At 36.1% G+C, this 20185-nt stretch overlaps 1 protein-coding gene across 4 annotated transcripts in view; it reads left to right on the plus strand.

Annotated features, from left to right (window-relative positions):
* The window catches only part of Kcnq5 (potassium voltage-gated channel subfamily Q member 5), a 173095-nt gene that overhangs the window by 81151 nt on the left and 71759 nt on the right, over positions 1-20185 (plus strand). For all 4 annotated transcript variants that reach the window (XM_048805683.1, XM_015487395.2, XM_048805684.1 and 1 more), the window contains 2 exons: positions 12670-12780; positions 18549-18644. In XM_048805683.1, the coding sequence (XP_048661640.1) occupies positions 12670-12780; positions 18549-18644 (207 nt within the window). The remainder of the gene's footprint in view (positions 1-12669; positions 12781-18548; positions 18645-20185) is intronic.

Genomic DNA, 20185 nt, shown 5'->3' on the forward strand with positions numbered 1-20185 from the left:
TCCTACTTTTCCTTTATATTTTTATTGAAAAATAATTTTTCAAACAACTAAAAGTAAAATCATAATATAAATAAAAAATAAACAAGTGCTAATCATTGTATTCAATTTATTTTTTTAATTAAGTTATTATCATTAGTAAGATATTACCACCAATTCAAATATCTATCCAAAGAACAAAGGCATCTAAAGATCAGGAAAATTTAAATGATGTACAAATAGAAGCAAACCTGGATTTTTCTATAATATTGGAAAGAAGTCAGTTGAAGCTCCACTAGACATAATTTATTTCTGTCTATAGACAAAAATTATTTTGCATTACTATTTGTTATCTACAACTTACAGAATTGCAAATAGCTCAAACCATGAAAGGTGCAGAGTCCCATAAAGTCAGAATTCAATAAGCTGGATCAAATAACTGAATAATGGATAGTTATCCTTTGAAGTAAAAAAAATACCTACATTGTAAAGAATTTATAAAATAGTCATTGGAACTTGTGCCCTAATAAGAAATTCACAGGGCATAGGAGTGCTTTATACAATATATAAATTACATTTCTTTTTATTTTATTATTTTAAGACATCCCAAAGGGAAGTTATATGGAAATACACAGCATTTATAATTTTCTAAAGAATTTCCACTATCTTTGGTCCAACAAAGAAAGATTCTTTTATAAATCATCAATTTATTTATATTATATATAATATAAACAAATTGATGGTTTATTAATATAAATAAATTGATGATTTATAAAATATTTATTTATTTATTTATTTATTTTAGTACCAGGGATTGAACTCAGGGGCACTCAGCCACTGAGCCACATCCCCAGCCTTATTTTCTGTTTATTTAGAGACAGGGTCTTACTGAGTTGGTTAGCACCTCACTGTTGCTGAAGCTGGCTTTGAACTCTAGATCCTCCTGTCTCAGCCTCTGGAGCTGCTGGGATTACATGTGTGTGCCACTGCACCCGGCATCAGTAGTATTTTTTGAGTGCTAGATTGTTGCAAAATAAAAATATATCATTTTCACAAACATAGATGAAAATATTTTTTGTTTTTGTTTTTCGTTTTTTGTGGAGGACAGATTGAAGTTACCAATTGTTCATTATGCCACTACTCATCACAGGTTCAACAGCAAGATGTAGAACTTCCTACCAGGAACAAGGAAAATTTGTCAGGGCTGAATTAAGCAGAACTTGGCATATCTGTGGGTTGCATAGAAACAATAAAATGAATAAAAGTCAGAAATACATTCACCTAAAGATTATGACTTCTTAAAATTACCTGTGTAAATGTCTACAAGATTGTGCCATTGGTAACAAAGCATTCTGTTGCATTAATAATTTGGTTTCCAACTCCTCTTCCCGACCCACAAGCAATAATAGACATTTTGAAAGGAAAAGAGTGGAAACGCAAAAGAGAGCAGTCATCTGACATTCTTAAAATACTTTTTTATATGTAGAGAGCAAATGAAAATCTGTTGCTCGTGGTAGAATTAACTATGTAAACTGAGAAAACAGAGGCTTTTCTTGCTAGCGAAGGGAAAGCAGTATCCTCCCAGCCTTTGAGGGAATGGCTTGAATTTAAGCTTAGTTTTTGCTTCTCTTGGATAATTCTAATGTCTTTCAATTACTGAAGCATTCATGTGCACTTTTCCCACTTGGTCCAACAAAGAAAGGTTCTTTTATAAATCACCAGTAGCATTTTTTGAGTGCTAGATTGTTACTTGGTCTGCAGTTATTGGGGAATTCAGTCTGGCAGCTCTCTGTCCCTTTTTCCATTAGTCTTCCCTTTCTCCTTATTACTAATCAGAAGTACTGTATTGTGTATTAAACAGTGTGTAGGAAACTCTTAACATATCTCTTACTTAGTCATCAGCTAGTTTCTTCTGCCAGAGTAACATACATAACAGGTTTTCAAAGGTCGTAATCTGTGACTTTCAGGGGAAAGCAACATATTTTCAATGATTTCCATTTCAGTAGTACTCTTTTGACTGACATTTAACCTATACTTAACAGGTTTCTAAATGCCTTAATTATGTTTCCATTTAAAAACTCTAAATTTGATATGAGAGTAAAATTTTTCTTATATATCAAGCTTCAAAGGAAAAAAAATTGTTGGTCCACAGCATTTTTTTGATACTGACTCATTAATGAAATTGTTTGACGCCTAAAAAAAAAAAAGAGAGAGAGAGAGAAGCAAGAAGACTTATTATTTCTATTTATTGTAAAAAGAATATACACTAGATCTCAGTGTTAAATGAAATAAATTTAGACTATTATACCATATGTTATATATTAATAAAAACTTTCATGAAAGGTTTGTCTGGATAATTTTTTATTAAAATCGTCCAGATTGACCAGGCATGGTGGCTCACACCTGTAATCCCAGTAACTCGGGAGGCTGAGACAGGAGGATCACAAGTTCAAAGCCAACCTCAGCAGTTTAGCAAGCCCTCAACAACTTAGTTAGACCCTGTCTTAAAATGAAAAATAAACAAACAAAAAGTATTGGGCATGTAATTCAGTGGTAACACACTCTTGGGATCAATGCGAAATACAAAAAAAAAAAAAGTCTAGTTTGCATGTAATGAGCTCCTAATAACTATGGAAGTATAAAAATTAAATAGGAAAATTAAAGAAAACATTCTGAGTTGGAGTATTTCTAAGTACTAGGCTTTGGGGGTGGTGGGGGGGAGAACAAGAAAAGAAAGAAAAAAAGTCCCCTTTATTAAAAGAGTACAAAGTATCAACATAAATTACCAAAATATATTTCATTTTCTACAGACACATTGTGCCAGTGAATTCCAAGTATTAAATAGTAAATTCCTTCCATGGAGGCAGGAGGATCATGAGTTCAAAGCCAGCCTCAGCAAAAGTGAGGCACTAAGCAACTCAGTAGGACCCTATCTCTAAAAAAATACAAAATAGGGATGGGGATGTGGCTCAGTGGCCAAGTGCCCCTGTGTTCAATCCCCCCAAAAAAGATTATGAGAACTGTCCCCAAAACAAATTTTAGGGGGATACTGTGGTGTGATCAACACTGCTCATAGCAAATAACAATTTAAAGAACTTTGATCCCTGAAAACAGCTCCATAATAGGGAAGGAATGCATCTAGTTAATAGATTAATTTAGATAACAGATAAAGGGGCTTTCTACCAAGAATGTAGCAAGTACCCAAAGATGGCAGCTATTGCAGGTCTACACCAGCACTATTGCGGATGTTCAATGGAAGAGTCCTTATAACAAAAGAAACAAAACAAAACTATAGGCTTTGTTGCAGACTCAACATTTAAGCACAGAGGGGCTTGGGAATTGGAGAGTGTGACGAAAAAAATGTTCTGGGATCTGAAGTGAGCAACTAAAAGGGCCTTGTGGCAGACAGGAGTAGCTAGTGGAAGTGGCTGTTAGATGAGGCACTGGCCTCTCCTGGAAAAGAGGATCTTCTGGTTGCAAGGTGGAGCTCCATTTAATGTAATTTTCTGTTATTTTCCTCCTTAATTGCTTCAGATTTATTCTGAATAATTTAAGAATGGATTTTCCTGAAGTTATTTTCTATTATTATCTCCTCCTTTCCTGATGTTATTTTTTTTCTCCTTTAGATTTGCTTTAAATTTATTCTAAAATAACTTGCAATTGGGTTTTCCTGAAGCAATTTTTTCTGGTAATGACTTGTTCTTGAAGGCCAGTTTTTTGTTTTTTTTTTTACTTTCTGTTTGCTGCTATTCTTGTAATGATCATACTGTTATTGGTTTAAAAGAAAGATGCATGCAGCAGCAGATAGTGTCAATCTGATCTTGAGTCAACATCTGCATACAGATTCCACTTGAGTCTATGTGCTTGAAATTATTATCTCAGGTATATAGAAAAATTTTCATCAGCCACATTTAGCTTCAAAAATCATGCCAAAATCCTTATAGTCTTTCTCAAAGCAAGCTTTATATGTAATATGGTATACTCAACAACTTGACATCCCAAATATGCCCTTTTATTCCCCTTCAATAAGGCTTTCCAGCCATCATTTCCCTCCTAGGAAACATACTGACTGAAGCTTGTAGCATACCAAGTGCTATTCAATATCCACAGGATTCTGTTCTCACCATTGTCTGAATGTTTGCAGAGTTCAAGGTGTTCATTCCAAAATATTTTAAAATATAATGGCATGCTTAAGTTCATATTGTTGCATAAGCTGATGATATATGGTACAGAAAGAAAGATGGATGATCCTATTAAAAATGGAATAGAATGCCTTAGAAAAATTCAATAAATGCAAAATTTTATATATATATAAAACCAGAAGTGAACATACAGTTACACAGGGGGAAACCTGAAATAGCTAGGACTCTAAACTCAGATATCTCCACTGTATTCATGGTCCACTAAAAATACAACTTATGAAAAAAAAATTAAAATTAAGAAAAACAATTTATTATGGGTGAGGTTTATGCAAAGAAAATGAAGCATAATTTCAACTGCAAACTATGCCTTTCATCAAGAATATTAGGAAATAAATATACATTTGTGGGTTTTAAGTTGAAATAATATATTTAACATATTTACCTGTTTGTGATGATGTACTTTAATCAAATTTCTAAGTGGCCAATTAATCATCACAGAAGTTTCAATCAAGAAAGCTTCTCTTAAAGGGGAAGATAATACAAGGGGGAGAAATGAATGACAGTAGAGGGGGTAGAGAGAGAAGAGGGGAGGGGGGATAGTAGAGGATAGGAAAGGCAGCAGAATACAACAGACACTAGTATGGCAATATGTAAATCAATGGATGTGTAACATGTGATTCTGCAATTTGTATACAGGGTAAAAATGGGAGTTCATAACCCACTTGAATCAAAGTGTGAAATATGATATATCAAGAACTATGTAATGTTTTGAACAACCAACAATAAAAAATTAAAAAAAAGAAAGCTTCTCTTTATATTATCATGTATTAATACATAAGATCAGAAAATCATCTCACCTACATAGAACACCAGGAATCTCTCATAAGAACATTTATTTTATTTTACATTAATTCAATTGCACTATAGTTCAGTCCATTCCTTTGACATTCATTTGCTTTATAGAGTAAAAGTTTACTGTATCGTGATTCACTTTTAACGCTATATCTTGGAAGGGAATTAAATGCCTTGACTCAGGAATTATCAAAAATGTATTAGTACAGGGAGAACCCATTAAATGACTGATTTTCAGTTCCTTCTACCTTCCTGAACCCACCCAGTCCCTGTCATTCCCACCCAGCTAACCTGTATGCAGTCATGAAGCATCCCCAGAGCTCATCCAAGATGAACAGAGGCACTGGATTTAACTCCAAGATGAATGAAGGCATTGGATTTACCACTATCCACTGTGCTCAGTTCTTGCACCCTAAGTTATATGCACATTTAGAAGTGGCAAGGAATTAACACAGGGGTGATGAAGGTATCTTCAAAGAAAATATATTGCTTACTCTATTACTTTGTCAGTGTGGGATCCCTAAAGAAACCGGTATTTCAAGGGATTTTTTTTTGTTATAATAGTACTTCATTACTAGATTTCAGTTTTTCAAAATCAACCATTTCTCTACAAGTTCATGCAGTCCACATCACTATGTTACCTGTATACTGTAATTAATAATCACCATCCGCCCTTCTGAGTTGGAGTCACCAATGAACTTGGTGTGGGAGCTGCTGCATACAGAGATGATAAGATACAATAAAACTCATCATACCATGTCAAGCTACAAATGATCTTGCAGTTCTGTGAAGAGTTTTTCCAGAAGATAAGTCAACTGATTCATCATCTAATTCAACTGTAAAGTCCAGGTATGGTCTCCCCCCAACCCCTGAAGAGCTTACAGGTGGCCTCAAGTTTCTCTGAAACAAACCACTGTTCCAGAATCTCCCCCAGTGTCCTGAAGGGTCTTCAGGGACTTACATGGGCCGGCCTTCCTCTGACTCTGAACCTACATGAAAGTAATCATTAATGGAAAGATTCATGAGATTTCTGAAAGACCGAAATGGTTTATTGTTTAGGATAAGCACACAAGAGGCTTCTGCTTCTCACTTCATGTGCGAAGGATCAACTGATTGACATTAGCAAGGCCTTTCCAGTGCTAGGAAAAGAAAAGAAATAGAATGCAGCTGTACTGGCCCAAGGAGACTTACTGGTACTTCAAGGGAAGCTTCACCTGAAAGTACAAAAAAAAATTGGTCATCTCTATGCAGGGCTCAATCCAAAGATGGCTTTATTGAATGCAGCTGGTCCTTGCCTTAGAAAGCTGGCAGCTAGATCAACCAGATGGGTCATTGTGAATTCCTGGAGAAGATTCACATCTTTTTATTCTAAGTGCACCTTAGAGACTTCATAATTTGTCTGGTGTTCTCAGTTCACACAGCGAAGCCCAGTTGCCCCCTTTGCATCCACAGAAGTGAAGTGATGCGTTCTCTGGGCAAGAAACAAAGGCAACTCCCGCCACCTCCCTCCTTGGCATGAAGGAGACAAACTTCCACCTGTTGCCAAATCCTTCCCAGGCCTACCCTAGAGACAAAAGGCCCCTGTGCGGTCAACCAAGAAATTCTCTGTCCTAGTGACATCAGAACAAAAGAAGTTGAGGGGGTCAGGGGATCAGCTGCTGGCTCTTCAGGTTTCTGCACTCTGAAATATGGTCATCCCAAAAGCTGGGCCCAGAGTACAGGGAGAAGGTAGGAAGAGTCTTCACCCAGCCAGCGGGACCCTAGGCTGCTACACTGTCAGCACTTGAACTAAGAAGAATAACTCAGATGTGTTATTTTTTAGGTCTTTCAAATCATGAAAGATAACATTTTTGCTGTAACCAAAACATGAAATTTCACCTTCAGTAGATAATTATTAATAAGCTGTTATAAAAAATATTTTGAAGAAAAGGTATAGTAGACTTAGCAGATTAAAATCTTTCCCACATATTTAAAATTAGAAATCTATAATAAAATTGTCCCTTTTTTTCCCATTCTTAAAGAAATCAAGGGTCCCATACTGACACTTCTGGTGACATATGATTAACTTGACAAATTCCATCTCTCTGACCACAGATGACCTCTTCCACTCCAGAGGCCTCTTGTCAACTTGAATTTGATGCCCTCTCGCCCTTACAGCCCCTTTCCAGGATGAATTTCTTCTTAATTCAACAGATTACCATTGAAAGATTTTTTGAGGAGAATAAGAAAATGGTACTTCTTGCAAGTATATAAAGAAGGAAATAGAGGAAGACAAGAATAAAAACAGAGAGCAAATACTGTAACATTCTGGCCTACCAGGGTAGCAGTGGAGACAGAGAGAATGGAATGAATTTGCAATAACTGAAATAAATACAAGCAAACAACAGGACTTGCTGATTATTTCAGTGAGGGGGGCATCCAGAGAAAGGAGTAAGAAGGATGCTTGTGAGGCTTCTGACATGAGCCACTGGATGGATGGTAGTACTCTTGATTAAGATGAAAGGGGAAACATTTGGGAATTCACAGACTGGAAGAAAATAGGAGTTCAGTTTAATGACTCTATGATATCCAAATAGAAATATCAACAGATGTGTGAATTTAAAACTCAGAAGAGTGGCTTGGCTTAAAAATATAAATCGGGTGGGTTCAGCATAAAAATGGTACCTAAATCCATAAGAACATTTAAGATCACCTGGGAAGAGAGAGAGAGAGAAAGAAAGCAAGAAAAAAAGAAAGTCCAAGAAGAATAATCTTTAAAAGACCTAAAGTCAAATCTTAGGAATCCAATGCCCAAAGATGGAAAGGAGTAGGAGGGAGCCACAGAAGATGAGCTACCAGAAACACAGGAAAAAACATGGAAGTGAAGAGAAAAAAAGTTCTCCTAGGAAGGATTTCCTGCTCAGCTGAATGCTTCTGCAAGGTCATGTCCTGGAGTCTATCTCCTTTTATCATTTCTGTCTCTCAGAATGGTACCCTCCCCTTCAAAGCCCAGGTAAGATGGCATGACATGAGCAATCACTCTCAGGGCTCCTTCACGACTGCTTATCCCCAAGATGTTGGTACCTTTTCTCAATCTTCATTCTTTTGATTCCCTATTACTCTGTAACATCAGGAATTTCCTGATCCTTTGTGACAGTCCCTCTCTTCTCCAGTAGGGTTTCATTGATATAGGCTTTTTAAATTGTTTTCTATTATTGAAGAACGATATTCTTCTTTCTTTTCCATCCCATAAATATCTCTTTCCTACGGTGTCCTTGAACCTTTTCTTTTCTTACTTTGTAATGCCATTTATGTGCAAAGCTTCAAGGATCATTCTGTGCCAGATTTCAAAACCCAAATATCATGCCAAACCCAATCTTTCTCAAAATCAAGCTCTCGTTCTCAAATTCCTGCTAGACTTGACTACATCCGTCACACTGACATTTAAAAAACCATTATTTGCAAAAACAAACTCTTCACCTTTACTCTAAAACCTTCTCTTTTTCATTGTTGTATTTTTTATTTATGCCACAAACATCTTGCCACTTGAACTTTTAAAGTCATTTTTTAGTCTTTCCCTTTACCCCAGACATGCAGTAAACGTATTTCTATTGAACTTCCTAAACATGTCTCTCTACTTTTCATTTCCATACAATCTCTTAACTGTTTTCTCCACCTCTCATTTCTCCCTGCTCCAACCCATTCTAAACATTTTCTGCTAAAATTTCAATTTCTAAAACCAATACAATTTCAATGTACACTGCCTTAAAAACCTTTCATAAGTATTTCCTTGCTTTAAAACAGGAAACAGAATTCTTAACCCACCACCTAAGGTTTTTTTAATTCATTCAGTGCATATCTATTGAGTGACTACTACTGTATACCAGTCACAGTGCTTGGATTCAGCAGTAAGCAAGACATAGACAGAGCCTACATGATTTTTACATTCTAGCAGGGAAACCAGTGAACAAGTAAATTTAATCAATATATACTATTTAAGATATTGATATCATCTATAAGTAAAAATGAACAGAGTACAAGAATCCTAAAGCTCAAGAAATAAAATCAAGAATTAATAGATGGGATGGACTCAAACTAAAAAGCTTCTTCTCAGCAAAAGAAACAATCAATGAGGTGAACAGAGAGCCTACATGTTTGGAAGCAAATTTTTGCCACACACACATCAGATAGAGCACTAATCTCCAGGACATATAAAGAACTCAAAAAACTTAACACCAAAAAAAAAATCAAACAACCCAATCAATAAATGGGCTAAGATAAAAATTTGATCAACACATACATTAAAAAATGTTCAACATCTCTAGTAATTAGAGAAATGCAAATCAAAACTACTCTAAAATTTCATCTCACGCCAGTTGGAATGGGAGCTATTAAGAATACAGACAACAATAAATGTTGGTAAAGATGTGGGGTAAACGTTACAATCATACATTGCTGGTGAGACTGCAAATTGGTGCAACCAATCTGGAAAGTAGTATGGAGATTCCTCAAAAACTTGGAATGGAACCACCATTTGATCCAGCTATCCCACTCCTCAGTCTATACCCAAGGGACTTAAAATCAGCATACTATAGTAATGCAGCCACATCAATGTTTACAGCAGCATTATTCACAGTAGCTAAACTGTGGAAGAAACCTAGATGCCCTTCAATAGATGATTGGATAAAGAAACTGTGGTATATATACACAATGGCATATTACTCGGCATTAAAAGAAAATAAAATTATGGCATTTGCCAGTAAATTGATGGAGTTGGAGAATATCATGCTAAGCGAAGTAAGCCAATCCCAAAAAACCAAAGGCCAAATGTTCTCACTGATAAATGGATGCTGATCCATAACAGGGAGGGGGCAGACACGGGAAAAATGGAGGAACTTTGGATGGGCAGAGAGAATGGAAAGTAGAGAGGGTGCATGGTGGCAGGAAAGATAGTGGAATGAGATGGACATCATTACCCTAGGTACATGTATGACTGCACATGTGGCACCAAGCTACATCATGTGAAACCCTAGAATTGTAAAGTTGTGTTGCAATTGTGTATAATGAATCAAAATGCATTCTGCTGTCATATATACCTAATTAAAATAAATTAACTATTTTTAAAAAGAAAAATCTTTTAAAAATGAGCAGAGTAAAGATTTAGGGAACAATTGGCAGGGAAAAATCTTAAATAAGGTGATCAGGGATAGTCATTTTTAGATTTGTTTTTATTTTTAATTGACATATAGCAAATGCACATACATACAAACCCTCACTGTATAATAATCAGAGCAGGTTAATTGCCGTTTCTGTTGTTATGGACACTTATCATTTTTTTTGTGTTGGAAACATACTAAATCCTTTCTAATATTTTAAAATATTTTATTGATTATTGAAAGCTCTAGTTATTCTACTGTGCTATAAAACATTAGAAGTTACTCCTCTTATTCAACTGTACCCATTAATCAGAGTTGGTCTTTCTGTGGAGCTGACAATTGAGCAGCTACCTGAATGGAGACCTGGGAGTAAGAGAAATCCACAAAGAAAATAGCAAGTGCAAAAACCCAGAGGCAAGCAAAGGATCAGTGTGCTGATGAGCATCAGGGCAGGCTTAATGGATGCAGTATGAGATGGAGAGTGATGGAAGAAGATGCCTGAGAAGTGGGAAGAGGCCCAATCATTCAAAACCCTGAAGGCCTTGGAGAGGAGCTGGGACTTTGTTCTAGGGCTATAGGGGCCCCTGGAGCTGATTGACCATGGGAGAGACACGCTTTGATTATCATTTTCAAAGACACTTCCTGGGGCTGAGGATGTGGCTCAGTGGAACACCTTGGTTAGCATGTATGAGGTCCTGGATTTGATCCCCAGAATGGTAACCCAAAATAAAAAGATATCTTGAGCAAATCTAGTTAACCCCCTGTTCTACTAATGCTCTTTGTTTTTGTTATATGTTGATGGATTATTGTTGTACATATTTATGAGGTACAAGGGATGTTATGATTTATGAATATAATATATAATAATCAAGCTAATTCATGTATCTACCACCTCAAACACCTCAAATCATTTTTGGTGAGAATTTTGATATTTACTCTCAGCAATTTTGAAATATCCTATGCACTATAATTAGCCATATTCACAACATTGTGCAACTGCTCTTTAAAGAAAAAAAAACACATTTCATTCTCCCCAACTCACACCTCTGGTAACTACCATTCTACTCTCTGCTTCTAAGTTCAATTGTTTTAGATTCCACATTTAAGTGAGACCATGTGGTATTTGTTTTTTTGTGCCTAGTTTATTTCACATCATCTCATTTGATGCAAAAAAAGCCTTTGAAAAAAATCAGTATCATTTCATGATCAAAACTCTCAATAAATTAGGTAAAGAAGAAAGGTAACTTGATATAATAAAGATCAAACATGACAGTCCATAGCTTACATTATATTCAGCAGTGAAAATTTGAAAGTCTTTCCTTTAAGATCCAAAACAGAGCAAGGATGCCCCACTCTTGCCGCTTCTATTTATTATAGCACTGGAAGTCCTTGCAATTGGGTAAGAGAAAGAAATAAAAGCCATCCAAACAAGAAAGGAAAAAGTGCAAGTACTACTGTTTACTGAGTACATAGTCTTATACGTAGGAAAAAACTCTAAAGATTAAACACACACACACATACACAACCTGTTACAATGAAAAATTCAGTCAAGTTGCAGGATACAAAATAAACACACCCCACAGTCCTTCTATTGTTAGCTTCTCTATGTTTACAACAAACTTTCTGAAAAAGAAATTTGAAAAAGAAAAAGAATATTGCCATTTGCAATAGCCATCAAAAAAATGAAATAAAAACTTGGAATTTTTGAATAAGAAGGTGAAAGACCTATACACTGAAAACTATAAAACAGTAATGGAAGAAACTGAGGAAGTCACTAACCCTTTTCAAATCCACCATGCCCCAGGCCAGAGAACCACTTATACTTTTCAGAATGTCCTGTATGTTCTCACCGCTGTGCCGCTGGTCACTTGTTTCCTCTCCCCAGAGGCCACTCTTGATCATTTCTGTCTTTCAAAATATTACCCCTCCTTCAAAACCTAGCCATGGTCGACATCTCCCCAGTAAAACCTATTTAACCTCCACGCCAGTAACAATCAATTGTCCTTAAAATCCCACAGCAGTTTATTTGTGCCTCCATCACCATCCCTGCTTTGCCCTATTTTTGTGTTTTAATTATTTGTGTGTGACACACCTCCCTTAATATCTTAGGCCAAGAACTGTGTACCTCTCATATTTGTTCCACTACAAATCATGACATGTACCTTGCACACACTAAGACTTCAGGAAGTGCCTGCCAAGGTAATGGATGGACAGCCTTAATTAACATAAATTATTGTTTGGGGTTCTGATCCAGTCCTAAATCTGCAGTGCTATCATTTCTGTATCACTGATGATTATCTGCTTACTTAAATAACCTTTCCCTGAATACACTTAGAAAAGATGGAAAACTGTTATATGGGAGAAACAACTATGTAGGTTATTCCTTTCCTTAAACAAAGCAAAGTTCTGTTATGCGTCATGGAAAATTAAAGCACAGCAATAAAATGCGCCAACAAGACTTGTTGAGTAATGATTTAGTGGAAATGTTGCTTTGTCTCCTGTTCATGGGTCCTAACTTCCCTCTCAAGTACTTAAGCTGAAAGTTCTGTTTATTTTGTTTTTAGATTACATTGACCACTATTGGCTATGGAGACAAAACTCCCCTAACTTGGCTGGGAAGATTGCTTTCCGCGGGCTTTGCACTCCTTGGCATTTCTTTCTTTGCACTTCCTGCCGTGAGTATCTTTGCATCAATAAAGCAGCTTCAATTAGGTCTTAGAGGTTTAGTGGAGTCAGCTTTCACACATTGGTATGCTTGGGAACATATCTATGTCACTGACAAATTTAATTTTTCTAATATAACGTTGACTTTTCTAAATATATCTAAGTGGATAATTTATAAAATATGGTCTTCCCTCAGAAGCACTTAGACATTAATACCAGCTAGGTCTTTATGATCAAATAATAATTCAGATGGCATCACCTTTTCAATCAGCATGCCCCCGAAACATTTTAAATATTTGTGAAGATTTAAAGATGTCTTCATTTTAAACTGATTGTTTTGATTTGGTTTACAACATGTGCTACTAAATAGATGGCTATGCACAAGTGGAGATTCATTTGAAAGAAAAACATATGATCTCAAAGGGTTTTAAATGTGTCCAGTGATTTATTCTTTGTGTCACTGTCATTGATTTTCTTAATGAGCTGTTTCTGCATCTTATCAGAATGAAGAACACATTTTTCTTCCCACAAGTTTCTGATTATTCTCTACTTAATGAATGAAGTTTATTTTTCTGATCATTTTATCCTCTTGTTTCTTTGCTGGCAGTTGAAGGAAATATTATAGTTTCTGTTTCCAAGTTCTAACTTTTGTCCCCTCTGCCTGGGACGTGAGGGAGGCAGTCAGCATAATGGAGTGTTGAGGTGGTAGTCACAGGTGAACTTGAAGAACATAGTCGTGTCCTCCAGACACACACAAATGCCATGGCACAGTCTCTGCCAAGGAGAAACTTGAGAGCAACCCTCCAAAGAAAGCCAAGGGAGTGGGTCAGAGGGAGCTTTTCAGCTCCACCGTTTATTTCATGGGGATCCTCCCTTTCCTGTTAATAAATGCAAAGGGCATTCTTGGTCCTTCTGACAGCCAGTGCCCAGCTCCATATTGACCAGCTGGTTTTTCCTCAGAACACTCAAACTCACAGAAAAGAGATTTAAAAGACTGTGCACATGCTTGGGCATTAGACCTGAGTTTGAATTATTTGTCACATACTATATGACTATATTGGTTTGCTACGGCTGCTATAACAAGTTTCCACAGACTGGTTGTCTTAAATAATAGAAATGTATTGTCTCACAGTTCTTGGAGGATAGAAATCTAAAATCAAGGTATTGGAAGGATTAGTCCCTTCTGAAAACCATGAGAGAATCATCTGTTTCAGGACCCTGTCCTTGGCTTGAGGACGACGACATCTTCTTCCTGTATCTTTATGTCTCCCATGTCTAAATTTCTTCTTCTTATAAGAACATCAGTCATGTTGGATTAGGGACCACTTGAATGACCTTATTTTAACTTGATTACCTCAGGAAGAGCCCTATCTTCAAATAGGGTTATATTCTGAGGTTTAGAAATTAAGACTCCAACATATCAACTTAGGGGGAACATAATTCAGTTCAAGGAGTGACTTTGAATATGTTTCTGCATGGATACAATGGAGGAAGAATTATTGAACCCAGAGAAATTTTGTGAAGAATAACCACTATGAGATAGTAGAATGAATCAGATATAACTTTCCTATGTTCATATTTGAATACACAACCAGTGTAACTCCACACCATGTACAATCACAAGAATGGGACGTTATACTCCATATATGTATGATGTCAAAATTCTACTGTCATGAATAACTAAAAAGAACAAATAAAACATTTTTTTTAAAAAAGGGAAAAAAACAACCAATATGATAATGTAAGACAAGGGCTTGTTATAAAGAAAACTTAAATGCTACTTCCCTTTACCTCATGAATATAAAAAGACATGTTTCCTACAAGATGATGACATCAAAGAGAATTTTTAAAAAAATAAATAAATTCACTTATCCAAAGCCAAATCCTCTAGCATTCTGAACAATCCAGAACAGGGCAGAGACTCACTGAACAATTAGATTCCTGCAGGAAAATAACTTAAGAACAGTGAAACACAGTTTGTGATTTTTGTTCCTAAAATAATGGCCCCAAATATCTGCTTCTTTTGTGTTTATAGTTACCCTTAGCTAACATAGATAGCAGATGTAATTAAATAGACAGGGGTGTATCTGCTGTCTTGTAGCAAAGCCACTTGAGACCTAACTCATAATCTAGTCTTCTTCATCATTCTAATAAAATGACCCATATAGTTTCACAATTCTTTAAGGATTAAAAACAACAAATATAGAGGAAAAGTGATAGAACAAACACTACAATGGGGAGAAATGGTGAAAGGTTAACAGCAAAGGAAGGAAAAGAATATCTGTAAGAAGTGAGCAGACCTAAGTGTTCAAAGTGTGTGAAGACCTGGGGCCAAGTAGTGTTAGGGTCAACCTGCCCCTGGAAGCTGGCTGCCTCCAGCAAAGTGAAATGCCTCGTGCCCTATAATGAAACTCTAGAAATGTTGCAGGGAGTTTAAGCTGTGTTGCTCTTAGGTTAAAGGTCAGAGACTAGCCATTCCTGGGAATGTTTCTGGTAAAATGATTACAATTTTATATGCAAATTAAAGTAACACAGGAAACCTGAAGAATTTGCTCACACAGAACAGAACGTTTCTTAACAATGCCAAGAAAAGTTGCCTCTGTTATGGATCTTTTACTGCAACCTGGCAGGAGGTGCTGAGTTATCATTTTGTTATGTGCACCTGCCAGCCAACAGTGTTGTCTGATTGAAATTTAGGAGGACACATTGGCATTTTGCTGAGAAAGTTAGAGATGGATTGTGATCACTCCAGTTTCAGGCTTTTCCCACCCAGTAAACTTGAAGATCAGGGTGTCCCCATCTTACCTTCAATGCTGAAGGAGTGTCTTGCACATCAAAGAGTCATACAGGTCATCCTGTGTGACTTCTTCTGAGGCCCTCTCTATGCCTAGACTAAAGAGCTCACAGAGACAGCCCCTGCATCCTGGCATCACCCTGATGAGCAGGTCTCTCTCCTCTTTGGGGTGCTCCCTCCCTCCCACTAATACTCCTGCTACAGGTATCTTTTTACTGATGAAGAAATTTTTGCAGTTTGAATTGCTTGAGACATTCAGCTAATAAGTTCAATGCAAGGACTAGTTCTGTTTGACTCAGGACATTAACCTTTCAAAAAATAAATATTAACCTCTATAATCATTAACAATATTAACAAATATAATTATTATATATAGTAAAATATTAACAACTGTTAAAAAGTCTTTTGGCAGAGGTTGTTTTCCAAGTGTGGGATACAAATTAGGCTCATTTAAGCTGGAAGATAAGGACGGATAAATATTTAAAATGTTTAGCAAAACATTTTTTCTACTTAGTATTTATGTAGCACTACTCAGACTAGTACTAAAACTTAAAACCTAAAAAATTAAGCCTTGTTTTCCTAGAAAATGAATGAAAACAAAACTCAGTTTCTAAGAATCTGTATTATTGGTGTCAGTATTTGAAGGGATAGCACATATGTTGAAAGATTAAGCCATGTTGTGTGTGTGTGTGTGTGTGTATATATATATATATATATATATATATATATATATATATCATAACAGACTTTACTTAGAAGACTTCTATTTAGGTGCACTGAGCTGTATACTTAGAGAGAGGTGGAAGAAAGTTGGAATGGAGCCACAGTGAGACAGTGAGCAGACCTGGTTTAATAACTGCTGTAATGTACAATCTGACGCAAGAGATATGTAGCAAACAGTTGCCACCTACTAATATAGGTTTCTAAGCAAAGCCAACATGACTTTCAGCAAATTTTAGTCTGTTTGGTAGATACTTAAGTTGTGCCATATAAGGCCTGACTTCATTTTCTAAACTCATAACTACACAAGTGCTCAAAACTGGCAGTTATGGCTGTTAATTCAACTTCTACAAAATCTTATGTTCCATAAGAATTGGTTATATACAATATATATATAATGTACATACATCTAATACATATTATAAATAAGTGCTATAAATTTTGAGGTTTTATATTCTCTTATATGTTTATACTGCATGGACAGTAACATTAAAAGGAAAATAAATCAATTTTTCCTAAATAACTTTACATAATAAAAAAATTAGGAATTACAAATGACTAGAGTTGATCTGGATTTGGAAATGGAAAGCCATTTGTATAACCTCCAAGTGGAGGTAAATATTGTTTAAATCTGCAAACCAGATCACAGAAACCAAGTTATTCTAAAGCTTAGTTTGTATAATCACAACCTGTATGAGATGGAAATCTTAGACAGCATGAGGCATGCACTGAAAAAAAGAGATGGAAAGCAGAACCTATGATGTCATTGCTCATTACATAGGACAGTCATTTATCTAATTAGTAATGGAGTAGGTCATTGCTCATTAGTAGCAAATAGTATTATTTTATAATTGTGTATTTTAAACATGATTGCATTACTGATTGTCTGGTTATTGTCACAGATGTACTCAGAATTGTGGAATCTCAAGATAAGGGGAAGGTTAAAAGCTATCTAGAGCCCAAAAATATCTTAGCCAAACTGTCACCCAGTCAAAACTTAACTAACACCTCCAAGAGATGAAATAAACCCACCACCTCTCCAGACAGCCTGTATCATCCTTGAACTACTTTAAAAAAACATAAAGAAAAGGAAAGCAACCATTCCTTACCTATGGCAAATAATGACTTAGTGCTTCTAAGATGTCCATCTCTAACCTAAGGGTTAGACTCCTTGAAGTTTAATAAAAAGTTAATAATTTATAGCTAGCAAATAAAATCCACAAACTTGAAAGCAGTGGAGTTCCAAGTCTCATACCAATAAAGTCGAGAGTATAGACAAAGCCCAGAGACTGAATGTAGCAATCTCTGAAAGCCAATGCAAGGCTGAGACGAAAAGCATCCTGATTTCACAAATGTTAGACCAAAGCAAACTGAAAGGAGAGGGGAACATCAAAGAACCAGGATTTTGGCAGATCAAGATGATAAGCAGACAGAAAGAAAACTAGCCAAAAACTAACATAAACATACTAATCTTACTAACCCCAAAATCTGAATAGGTGAGCCAAAACCAAAAGGTAAGGAATGCTAATAGTGTGAGATGAAAACAGGAAAAACAGAGTGTGCTTTGCAATGACCCATGCTCGTGTCTCTATCATATAGACAGGCAAAATGGAAAACCTCTTTCTTCAAAACTGAGTGCCTATTTGTCTCATCTGGATAATTTTCCACTCTCTTTTACTTTATTTGTAAAATTATAGCATCATGAAGGATTATAACTAGGACAGACTTGAAACACGCCCTCCCCCATTTCATGGATCAAGAATATATAACTTCAGAGTTTTGTCAAACGGATAAAGTCCTCCCATATCCACAGCAGCAAGATTTTAATTCTCTCAAAGTCAAAATCCAGAATTCATGTCCTCAAAATGCTATCACTAGATAAGACCACTCACTCCAATTTAGGCACAAAGAGATGTCACAGAGAAAGCCACACACACAAAAAAAATTTAATAGCAAATTATATTTGTGTTTATGATGCCTATTACTATATCAGCAAAGCCAAGAAAAAGGCAAACCCTAGTTGATTTGCTAAAGAACAGAAGTTGTTATATCTCTTGACAATGTTGCCTAACAACTTGCCATTAGCTGACGCTATTATAATAGAGATAAATAGTGTTTGTTTTAGTATGTAACATGTTTATTCTGGACAAGTTACACACTGTTTGTCTTCTCAGACTCATTTTAGCAGTTTTTTAAATACTTGTATTATTTAACAGTACTTTTGAAATTTGTTTTTAAAAGTGCTATTTTTATATTTTGTTCCAGGGCATTCTTGGCTCAGGTTTTGCATTAAAAGTACAGGAACAGCACCGCCAGAAACACTTCGAGAAAAGAAGGAATCCAGCTGCCAACCTCATTCAGGTAAATGGCAATTCAATAGGTAGACCACAACATCTGTCTCCATAAGTGCTGGATGGGTCATTTTCAAATCTCTGTGCTTCTTTGTTTTTTGTAGAGCTACTATTTTGTCTCCTTTTAAAAAATAAAGTCAGGACTTAATGAACAGTCTTGGGTTTGGGCAGGTATTTCCTCTCTCCCAACTGAAATATATTTTTTCAGCAAATGATCTAAGCATTATTCAGACTAATTAACCTTACCAGCAAGACCATGTAGAAATGAGCAGTTTGGTTTCTCCTGGAATGACCTAATGTGTCTTATGAATGATTGGTGAAACATAACTGATCATTAAGTAATGAAACAGAACATGGCCTTGTTCCCTGCGTGACAGTTAGCTTCCTCCAGCCAGATGTATGCCCAGGCTGAAGAACAACAGATGTGTTTAGAGCGTCAAAGTTTAGTGCCCGTGAAATTGCTTTTAATGTTGTCTAGGGCAATCACTTGAAAGAGTTATCTTATTTTAAGAGCTGGTGGGATTATGGGTTACATCCATGATGGAGGATATGAAATAATAAGCATATTACTTGAGGCTAGCTCACCATATATTGATTGTTAAGCATTTTGTTTTCTTTACGATAACTCAGAATTTGCTTTAGCATTAAAAGAAATGAGCTATCCTCTTGCTATCCATATCTTTTGGGTGTGGAACCATCCTAGAACCAGGTTAAGAATCACAAAATATATTTTTTGCCAGACTCATAATGTGAAGTTGGTACTTAATTATAGATAAGATAATTCTACAATCTAAAGTTTTTTCCCAATTCTGCCAGGGACTTAAGCTCCAGAACTTCTAAACTGGAGGTGTTTGGGATGGCAGTCCCAGGTACTTGAAGGCTTGTCTTCATGTAATAGGAAGCAACCACTTGAACCCTTAGCCTTGCAATACCTCCAGTACAGGAGGAGCTAGGGAAAGGAGGGAGGAGAGAACATCGGTTATACCATGAAAGAGATCTGTTCATGTCTAATGGCTAAATAAGAACATTAATTGTGAAATCGGCCTATTCTGCAACTATTGACTAAAAATGGATCTTTCCACATGACTTCTAATACAAACCACTGAGAGTGTCTACTTTTTTAAATTTCCAGCTTTAAAAGAGCACAAAAGAGAAAGAAAACTTAATTTTCTTAAAGGAAAAGATCCCCTAAATACTAAGAATGTATGAGCTGATACCCAACAAAGATCAGCAGAATGAAAGGAGGCCACACACAAAACACCCAGCCCCCAACTCGGAGCCTTTCGTCCTTTAGCACTTAGCCACACTTCTAATAAAATCTTCTCTTTACATATTCTTCTCTTTAATATCCCTTCCCTCTAGAAAAATGTTTCCAACCTGTGAGTGAAAGGTTATTTGATAGGTTTCTTGCTTCCATCTGGGCACCAAACCCTGTCCTTCTAAGGAGCCAATAACACATCTTACCTCTTACATCTTAAAACCTCTTAGAATATCAACTGTTCTGTTAGCAAGTGAGCTGTTGTAGGAATTTCTCTGCATATATCAATTGTG

Source organism: Marmota marmota, unplaced genomic scaffold (genome assembly GCF_001458135.2).
Source record: "Marmota marmota marmota unplaced genomic scaffold, marMar, whole genome shotgun sequence".
In the NCBI taxonomy this organism is placed as follows: domain Eukaryota; kingdom Metazoa; phylum Chordata; class Mammalia; order Rodentia; family Sciuridae; genus Marmota; species Marmota marmota.